The 10,269-nt window shown below is 48.3% G+C and overlaps 2 protein-coding genes and 1 long non-coding RNA gene across 4 annotated transcripts in view; 1 reads left to right on the top strand and 2 right to left on the bottom strand.

Moving 5' to 3' along the window:
- rfc2 (replication factor C (activator 1) 2) overlaps positions 1-4,790 on the top strand; it is a 20,841-nt gene extending 16,051 nt beyond the window's left edge. Inside the window, exons 5-6 of the mRNA XM_039801185.1 lie at positions 3,028-3,288; positions 4,524-4,790. Of these exons, the coding sequence (XP_039657119.1) occupies positions 3,028-3,288; positions 4,524-4,634 (372 nt within the window). The 3' untranslated portion in view covers positions 4,635-4,790. The remainder of the gene's footprint in view (positions 1-3,027; positions 3,289-4,523) is intronic.
- Positions 4,791-5,935: 1,145 nt separating this feature from the next.
- Positions 5,936-8,168, bottom strand: LOC120559478. The gene is made up of 2 exons (XR_005639288.1): positions 7,773-8,168; positions 5,936-7,670 (listed from the first exon to the last, which is right to left on the bottom strand). It is a non-coding gene; the product is annotated as an uncharacterized LOC120559478 (long non-coding RNA).
- Positions 8,169-9,141: 973 nt separating this feature from the next.
- Positions 9,142-10,269, bottom strand: part of LOC120559476 (protein NDRG3-like) — a gene marked incomplete at its 3' end in the record, with an annotated part of 4,947 nt that continues 3,819 nt past the window's right edge. The window contains 2 exon segments of one of the 2 annotated variants that reach the window (XM_039801182.1): positions 9,142-9,251; positions 9,983-10,021. In XM_039801182.1, the coding sequence (XP_039657116.1) occupies positions 9,142-9,251; positions 9,983-10,021 (149 nt within the window). 2 annotated transcript variants of the gene reach the window in all.

Genomic DNA, 10,269 nt, shown 5'->3' with positions numbered 1-10,269 from the left:
CTAATGCACTTCATTCAATTTTGTATGCACGAGTCCACTAAGAGATCTACACAAAGAGAGCAGGCGCGCCGCCCTGGCGTGCTTAGCGTCACAGTAATAAGATCCTCGAGCACGATCAGGCCGCTTCGCCGTGCTGCTTGCCAAGAAGCTGACAGGCGGACCAGATCTTGCTAGCCTACAGGACACATGCATCCTAGAAGCTCTGCTGTCTCTGGCTGTGATGGGCTGAAGGCTGTCATCTTCACAGGCTCAGGGGAGACATGAGACAGGTAGGAGACATGAGACAGGTAGGACACATGGAGACAGGTAGGGAGACATGAGACAGAGTAGGTAGGACAGGTAGGTAGGTAGGAGACATGAGACAGGTAGGTGGGACAGACTAGGCAGGTAGGTAGGGAGCAGAGCAGGTAGGACACATGAGACAGGTAGGAGACATGGAGACAAGTAGGAGTAGGACAGGTAGGTGGGTAAGAGAGACATGAGACAGGTGAGTAGGAGACATAGAACAGGGGGAGACATGAGACAGGTAGGTAGGAGACATGAGACAGGTAGGAGACTGGAGACAGGTAGGAGTGGGACAGACAGGCAGGTGGGTAGGAGACATGGGGCAGGGTAGGAGACATGAAAGGTAGAATAGAGTAGGTAGGAGAACATGGGGACAGGTAGAGTAGGAGGAGACATGGGACAGGAGTAGGAGTAGGACAGCAGGCAGGTGAGGTGAGGGAGACATGAGACAGGTAGGAGACAGTGAGACAGGTAGGTAGGAGACATGAGACAGGTAGGGGAGACATGAGACAGGTAGGTAGGACAGACAAGGCAGGTGAGTAGGAGACATGAGACAGGTAAGGAGACATGGAGACAGAGTAGGAGGAAATGGGAGCAGGTAGGTGAGGACAGGCAGGTAGGTAGGGAGACATGGAGACAGGTAGGAGAATGGAGACAGGTAGGTAGGACAGGTAGGTAGGTAGGAGACATGAGAGACAGGTAGGTAGGAGACTTATGAGACAGGTGGGGAGACATAAACAGTAGTGAACAAGCAGGTAGGAGACATGGAGACAGGTGAGTAGGACAGACAGGCAAGGTAGGTAGGTAGGAGACAGAGACAAGTAGGTAGGACAGGTAGGTAGGTAGGAGACATGGGAGACAGGTAGGTAGGAGACATGGGAACAGGTAGGTAGGAGATATGAGACAGACAGGTAGGAGACATGAGAACAAGTAGAGTAGGACCAGACAGGCAGGTAGGTAGGGGGCATGAGCAAGTAGGTAGGGAGACATGAGAGACAGGTAGGTAGGAGACATGAGACAGGTAGGAGACATGGGAGACAGGTAGATAGGACAGACAGGACAGGTAGGTAGGAGACATGAGACAGGTAGGTAGGAGACATGTAGGAGACATGAGACAGGTAGGTAGGAGACATGAGACAGGTAGGTAGGAGACATGAGACAGGTAGGTAGGTAGGTAGGAGACATGAGACAGGTAGGTAGGAGACATGAGACAGGTAGGAGACATGAGACAGGTAGGTAGAACAGACAGGCAGGTAGGTAGGAGACATGAGACAAGTAGGTAGGACAGGTAGGTAGGTAGGAGACATGAGACAGGTAGGTAGGAGACATGAGACAGGTAGGAGACATGAGACAGGTAGGTAGGACAGGCAGGTAGGTAGGAGACATGAGACAAGTAGGTGGAGACAGGCAGGTAGGTAGGAGACATGAGACAAGTAGGTAGGACAGGCAGGTAGGTAGGAGACATGAGACAAGTAGGTAGGACAGGCAGGTAGGTAGGAGACATGAGACAGGTAGGTAGGAGACATGAGACAGGTAGGAGACATGAGACAGGTAGGTAGGAGATATTAGACAGACTGGTAGGAGACATTAGACAGGGAGGTAGGACAGACAGGCAGGTAGGTAGGAGACATGAGACAAGTAGGTAGGAGACATGAGACAGGTAGGTAGGAGACATGAGACAGGTAGGAGACATGAGACAGGTAGGTAGGAGACATGAGACAAGTAGGTAGGAGACATGAGACAGGTAGGTAGAGACATGAGACAGAGTAGGAGACATGAGACAGGTAGGTGGACAGACAGGCAGGTAGAGTAGGAGACATGAGACAAGTAGAGTACAGGACAGGTAGGTAGGTGGGAGACATGAGACAGGAGTAGGTAGGACATGTAGGAGACATGAGAACAGGTAGGTAGGAACATGAGACAGGTAGGTAGGTAGGTAGGAGACATGAGACAGGTAGGTAGGTAGGTAGGAGACATGAAGACAGGTAGGTAGGAGACATGAGACAGGTAGGAGACATGAGACAGGTAGGTAGAACAGACAGGCAGGTAGGTAGGAGACATGAGACAAGTAGGTAGGACAGGTAGGCAGGTAGGTAGGAGACATGAGACAAGTAGTGGACACAGGCAGGTAGGTAGGAGACATGAGACAGGTAGGAGACATAAGACAGGTAGGTAGGAGACATGAGACAGGTAGGAGACATGAGACAGGTAGGTAGGAGACATGAGACAAGTAGGTAGGACAGGCAGGTAGGTAGGAGACATGAGACAGGTAGGAGACATGAGACAGGTAGGTAGGAGACATGAGACAGGTAGGAGACATGAGACAGGTAGGTAGGAGACATGAGACAGGTAGGAGACATGAGACAGGTAGGTAGGAGACATGAGACAGGTAGGAGACATGAGACAGGTAGGAGACATGAGACAGGTAGGTAGGACAGACAGGCAGGTAGGTAGGAGACATGAGACAGGTAGGAGAAATGAGACAGGTAGGAGACATGAGACAGGTAGGACGAACAGGCAGGTAGGAGTGTGTGTCGTGCTGACTTCCTGTGTGTCGTGCTGACTTCCTGTTTGTCCTGCTGACTTCCTGTTTGTCCTGCTGACTTCCTGTGTGTCGTGCTGACTTCCTGTTTGTCCTGCTGACTTCCTGTGTGTCGTGCTGACTTCCTGTGTGTCGTGCTGACTTCCTGTGTGTCGTGCTGACTTCCTGTTTGTCCTGCTGACTTCCTGTTTGTCTTGCAGGCGCTGAACAACCTGCAGTCGACCCACTCCGGCTTCGGCTTCATCAACAGTGAGAACGTGTTCAAAGTGTGTGACGAGCCCCACCCCCTGCTGGTGAAAGGCATGCTGGGACACTGCGTGGCGGGGGACATTGACGAGGCGTACCGCGTGGTGGAGGCGCTGTGGGCGCTCGGATACTCGCCAGACGACATCATCGGGAACATCTTCAGGGTCTGCAAGACCCTCCCCATGGCCGAGTACCTCAAGCTGGAGTTCATCAAGGTTAGCCCCTCCCACTTATCACACCATCAAGGTTAGCCCCTCCCACTTATTACACCATCAAGGTTAGCCCCGCCCACTTATTACACCGTCAAGGTTAGCCCCACCCACTTATTACACCATCAAGGTTAGCCCCGCCCACTTATCACACCGTCAAGGTTAGCCCCGCCCACTTATTACACCATCAAGGTTAGCCCCGCCCACTTATTACACCGTCAAGGTTAGCCCCACCCACTTATTACACCATCAAGGTTAGCCCCTCCCACTTATCACACCATCAAGGTTAGCCCCACCCACTTATCACACCATCAAGGTTAGCCCCTCCCACTTATCACACCATCAAGGTTAGCCCCGCCCACTTATTACACCATCAAGGTTAGCCCCGCCCACTTATTACATCATCAAGGTTAGCCCCGCCCACTCAAAAGTCTCAGTCTCGACCAAGGGGGTAAGCTTCGCTTCAGAACTCGAGCCATCATGGCGCCATTTTGTTGCTAACTGGCCATCACCTCCTGTTAGCATTCCACTGACCGCCATTTTTTTTTTACGTCACTTGACAGAGAATAACTTTACATCTGAAGCGTTTAAAGACTCTATTTGTCCGTTGTTTATTTCTAAAGAAACACGACAATGTATAAAAGGCTCCATTACCTTGTAGCTCACGTTATGGCTCCGTAGCAGACGCTTTTATAACAATAGGCTAACGATTGGCTCATAACCACGAGACTTACTGTCACACAGTAGAGGAATTACCGTATAGTACAGGAGAAGCTCACAGGCAGTTTGGACTTCCATTATCTGTTTAAGTTTAATTACTAATGTTAACTAGCATGTTAGTGATCAGTAATGACTAATGTTAACTAGCATGTTAGTGATCAGTAATTAGCCTGTGCCTATGTTATCTCCTTACATATACCTACACTCTCCGTCTCTGTAAGATTGGGAATGATTGAGATTTCTCTCGGCACAGCTACCAGAAGACTTCACACTTTCAGACAGGTTGCTCACGTCACATCCCAAAGGATCAGTGAAGAGAAGTCTATCGATCAAGAGAGAATCTGATGAGACCGAACGCTTTTCCTTTGAGTTGATGTTCATGAAATTCTATCGAATTTTACTGTTTCCATGACGGCATTTTTCATTCAAGATCACTTAATTCGGATAAAAATGAGTGGATGGAAACATAGCTAGTGTTTTCAGTAACCGTGGTAACGGTGTGCTGTGTCTCTGTGCTGCAGGAGATCGGCTACACCCACATGAGGATGTCTGAAGGAGTGAACTCTCTGCTGCAGATGGCCGGGCTGCTGGCCCGACTCTGCAGCAAGACGGCCCCCCCCGCTGCCAGCTGAATGGACTGCTCCACGCCCCCCCGCCAGCTGAATGGACTGCTCCACGCCAACATTCATGTTACATCAGACACGAGAAAATAAATCATCTGTTCACTGATCAGGGTCCACAGTCTGTTGAACCGGACTCAGAGCTGTACCTCTGATTCAAGAACTTTCCATGTTGTTGTTGTTGTTGTTGTTGTTGTTGTTGTTGTTGTTGTCGTCCTAGTCGTCCTACCTGGACTCTGTCTCCATGTTTCTGTGTCTGAACCTGGTCCAGTATAAAACCAGAACCGAGCTGTAATGTAACCTACAGGACTAATGTGCAGCAGCAGTTAGTCACTAAAAGTTCTGTTGTTGCTGCTGACAGACTCACATTATTATTCTAAGAGTCCAGTTCCAGACGTTCCACTGTTCCAACAATCACCACTCTGGTTTGGTTGAAATAAACCCTTAATTCACCCATTTACATGTGGAGATATGCTGGCTCTATACACGCTAAAAGTCCTGATTATTTACATGGAGTCTGGTGGAGATATGCTGGCTCTATACACGCTAAAAGTCCTGATTATTTACATGGAGTCTGGTGGAGATATGCTGGCTCTATACATGCTAAAAGTCCTGATTATTTACATGGAGTCTGGTGGAGATATGCTGGCTCTATACATGCTAAAAGTCCTGATTATTTACATGGAGTCTGGTGGAGATATGCTGGCTCTACACACGCTAAAAGTCCTGATTATTTACATGGAGTCTGGTGGAGATATGCTGGCTCTACACACGCTAAAAGTCCTGATTATTTACATGGAGTCTGGTGGAGATATGCTGGCTCTATACACACTAAAAGTCCTGATTATTTACATGGAGTCTGGTGGAGATATGCTGGCTCTACACACGCTAAAAGTCCTGATTATTTACATGGAGTCTGGTGGAGATATGCTGGCTCTACACACGCTTAAAAGTCCTGATTATTTACATGGAGTCTGGTGGAGATATGCTGGCTCTATACACACTAAAAGTCCTGATTATTTACATGGAGTCTGGTGGAGATATGCTGGCTCTATACACGCTAAAAGTCCTGATTATTTACATGGAGTCTGGTGGAGATATGCTGGCTCTATACACGCTAAAAGTCCTGATTATTTACATGGAGTCTGGTGGAGATATGCTGGCTCTATACACGCTAAAAGTCCTGATTATTTACATGGAGTCTGGTGGGAAAAATGGTGCTTACACAGTAACCCAGTTATAGAAGTTTCCTTATATGTTGTACATGGCAGTATTGGTACTTTTACTAAAGTAAATTGAGGTCAGACCGCAGGTTTGGATAACGAGCTTTATTCCATTACAAACTGGCTTACATTAAAAGTGATAACATCAAACTTTAAGAAACTGAACAGCTACAGAACGCTTCAGTAGAAATCTCAGCCAGTAACAAGTAATAAATATTAATATTAATAACAGAACACAGATGCACATCAACAGGTTTTAGTTCCCAGGATTCACTTCCTGTTGTGAAGCTTTAACAGTAGTCATGGAAACGTTCAGCGTCACTCCCTCAAACTACAGTCAGAATAATTAATAATGAATCATCAACACCGCTGGCCGCTCCATTTCTCGTGTGCATGATGTCAGGCGAAGGCTTGGAACTGATTTCATGCCACAGAACATGCTGATTCAGGAACAGCTCGGAAATATAGATTCATACCAGTCCTTCCAGAAAAAAGCTGGTTTTTGTGATTGTTGCGGGCAGAAATCCTTGATCATGTGACACGTTTTCTTATAAAATGTGATGTAATATGCTCCATATGGTATTTATGCAGTCTTATGCGATGAAACTGCTGTTTGGTGAACCCCAACACGCTTTTCAATGATGTTCATGTCGCGTAATGACGTCATTTCATAACGTTCCCATGGCAACGGGGAAATGGCTGCTCTTGTGTGAAGTAAACGCAACATTTTTCAACTTTCTGCTAAGATATATTACGAGACGTTTTTACAACGAAAAAGCGTGGGTTATGACATGCAAGCACCGCATATTTTGCGCAGAAATCGGCAATTTATGCGGTGAGAGTGCGGCGTATTTGAAAAATAGGCTGATTATGCGATCACATAATCAGGTTTTTCTGGAGGGACTGTATGTCGGGTGCAGAACCCGAGAGGAACAGGCGAGGTGACGGCTGGCCGATGTTAGAGGACGAAGCAACAAGTCTCCTTCAAATGACAGATTTTAAATCACTGACGTCCCTCTGAGGCCCGGAACAGCCGACAGGAGTCAGACCTTCACAGAAACTTGTAGGAGCTTTTTCAGGTTTTACGTGGAGGAAAAGTTTCCTACGTGGGCGACTAACTGAAGAGAGATTTGGGCTGTTTGAAAGACTTTTAGGTTTCTCTCACAGGTAACTAAGCAGCTGGAAAAGAAGATACTTCTACCGCAATGTCTAATGTTTACTTTCTTTGTGTTAAAATTGATTTTTATAAAATTGAATTGGAAAAAAGTATCGTTCAGGAAGCAGTATCGAGTTCAGGTATCAAACTTTAGGAACGGAGCCCCGAGGACAGAGACAGGTGTGGGCTCCCTCTGGAGCTGCTGCTAGTTGCCTGTTCAGGTTCATCTGGAGGAGCGCTGCCTCCGTGGCCACAGCGCTGATCAACACAGCAGACGACGAGCGACAAACTGCACAAGCTTTTGTCTCTGGGTTGAGCCCTAAGTCTGGGTCCACCAATCAGAACGCGTGAAGTTTACTCTTAAATAACAGCTGTTCTGTCGGCCGGTCAGGGCGGGAGTGTTCATCTACACTTAGTGTGACTTCAGCTTCTTATCAACCAACACGGCCGTCAACAACAGTCCTAGCAGAATAATAAGATTATAATAAAGAGTAATAATAAAGAGAGAAGAAGAAATACAACAACTGTAAATATGAACCAGCTGTAGAGACGCACGGCTCCAGGGAGGACGTAAGAAACAAAAGCTCTCAACGCTGTAGTTGCTTTTATATCCGAGATAACTAACCCTAACCTGACTGATATCCAATCAGACACGGGGTCCAATCAGACCTGGGGTCCAATCAGACACGGGGTCCAATCAGACACGGGGTCCAATCAGACACGGGGTCCAATCAGACACGGGATCCAATCAGACACGGGATCCAATCAGACCTGGGGTCCAATCAGACACGGGGTCCAATCAGACACGGGGTCCAATCAGACACGGGGTCCAATCAGACCTGGGGTCCAATCAGACACGGGGTCCAATCAGACACGGGATCCAATCAGACACGGGATCCAATCAGACACGGGGTCCAATCAGACCTGGGTCCAATCAGACACGGGGTCCAATCAGACACGGGGTCCAATCAGACACGGGATCCAATCAGACACGGGATCCAATCAGACACGGGATCCAATCAGACACGGGGTCCAATCAGACACGGGGTCCAATCAGACACGGGGTCCAAGAGTAAGGAGAGAGAGGAGAGAGAGTATAGAGAGGAGAGAGTAAAGAGAGGAGAGAGTAAAGAGAGAGTAAAGAGAGGAGAGTAAAGAGAGATTAAGGAGAGGAGAGAGTAAAGAGAGGAGAGAGTAAAGAGAGAGTAAAGAGAGGAGAGAGTAAGGAGAGGAGAGAGTAAAGAGAGAGTAAAGAGAGGAGAGAGAAGGAGAGGAGAGAGTAAAGAGAGGAGAGAGTAAAGAGGAGAGAGAAGAGAGAGGAGAGAGTAAAGAGAGAGGAGAGAGAGGAGGAGAGGAGAGGAGAGAGAGAGAGGAGAGAGAGAGAAAAGAGAGAGAGGAGAAGAGAGATTAAGGAGGAGGAGAGAGAAAGAGAGGAGAGAGAAAGAGAGAGCAAGAGGAGAGAGTAAGGAGAGGAGAGTAAAGAGAGAGTAAAGAGAGGAGAGAGTAAGGAGAGGAGAGAGAAAGAGGAGAGAAAGAGAGAGGAGAGAAGAGAAAGAGAGGAGAGTAAAGAGGAGAGTAAGGAGAGAGAGAAAGAGGAAGAGGAGAAGAAAAGAGAGGAGAGAGAAAGAGGAGTAAGGAGAGGAGAGGAAGAGAGTAAAGAGGAGAGGAGAAAGAGGAGGAGAGTAAGGAGAGGAGAGAGAAAGAGGAGAGGAGAAAGAGAGGAGAGCAAGAGGAGGAGTAAGAGGAGAGAGAAAGAGAGAAGAGAGGAGAGAAAAGAGGAGAGAAAGAGGAGAGAAGGAGAGGAGAGAGGAAGAGAGAGAAGAGAGGAGAGTAAGGAGAGGAGAGAAGAGAGAAGAGGAGAGAGAGGAGAGAAGAGGAGAGAGTAAAGAGAGGAGAGAGTAAAGAGAGGAGAGAGTAAAGAGAGAGTAAAGAGAGGAGAGAGTAAGGAGAGGAGAGAGTAAAGAGAGAGTAAAGAGAGAGAGTAAGGAGAGGAGAGAGTAAAGAGAGAGTAAAGAGAGAGTAAAGAGAGGAGAGAGTAAAGAGAGGAGAGGAACCAGAGCAGAGTGTTCCTATGCCACATCTGGAGGGTGCGTCCGGCGGCTGTGAGCGTTGGGCTGGTGGCGCGGCCTATCGGGTGGCGCTCTGGCAGCGCGGTGGTGGAACTGCGGCTCCGCACGCCGTCCGTGGAGCCGACGCTGGAGGCCGAGTGAGTCCTGGAGCGAACCAGCCGGGTCATACCAACTGTGGGCACTGGGGGGGGGGAGACATGAGTTAGGAGCATTCAGACTGGACTCAGATCGGATGAAGGCTCCGTTCCCACTGGAGCTCCACATCTGGGCAGATGTGGAGCTCTGTAACATCTGGGCAGATGTGGAGCTCTGTAACATCTGGGCAGATGTGGAGCTCTGTAACATCTGGGCAGATGTGGAGCTCTGTAACATCTGGGCAGATGTGGAGCTCCAGGACACAACGGAGCCAATCAGAGGCATCACCGTTTCCATCTTCAAACCCAGCTAACGTTCAGCAGACGCTACGGAGACGTGTGCTGAGCGTAGCCGAAGAATCCCGAGAGTCTTTTGGTTGTGTTCATCGTGCACGTTGTCATGGGGATGATGTCATCATGTGGTCACGTTGTGTGAGCAGCATTAGCTTCACAAACGATGAAACGCACAGCTTTAAAGATCAGAGCCTGAACCCACGCCATGCTACACACACACACACACACACACACACAGACACACACACACACACACACACACAGAGACACACACACACACAGAGACACACATACACACACACACAGAGACACACACAGACACACACACACAAAACACACACACACACACACGTTATCTTCTGATCTATCAGAGAGAGGAGACATGCTGTCACTCTCACTGCAGCAGCATGCAGACACACACACACACACACAGAAACAAAGATGGAAATGGAGAGTGGTGAAGAAGTGTGTGTAATCCTGATACCTGATTGGCTGCTCAGGCGGTTTAACACAACATGAGGGACTGGAGGAAACAAAGAGAAGAAGAACGAGAGCAGAGAGGAAGAGGACAGGCTGAGAGGTAAGACACCAAAAACTGCTACTTACAGGGAAGCATGGCTGTAGGAACGAACACACACACACACACACACACACACACACACACACACACACACACACACACACACACACACACACACACACAGACAGACACCTTTTGATTGAGCAGCTGGGTGTTAGTTTTCATCCAGTTAAAGTGATTAAACTAACAGG

This window comes from Perca fluviatilis, chromosome 5 (assembly GCF_010015445.1).
Source record: "Perca fluviatilis chromosome 5, GENO_Pfluv_1.0, whole genome shotgun sequence".
NCBI classification, from domain to species: domain Eukaryota; kingdom Metazoa; phylum Chordata; class Actinopteri; order Perciformes; family Percidae; genus Perca; species Perca fluviatilis.
Note: the sequence above shows the minus strand (reverse complement) of the source record. Positions and strands in the feature narration are given on the sequence as shown.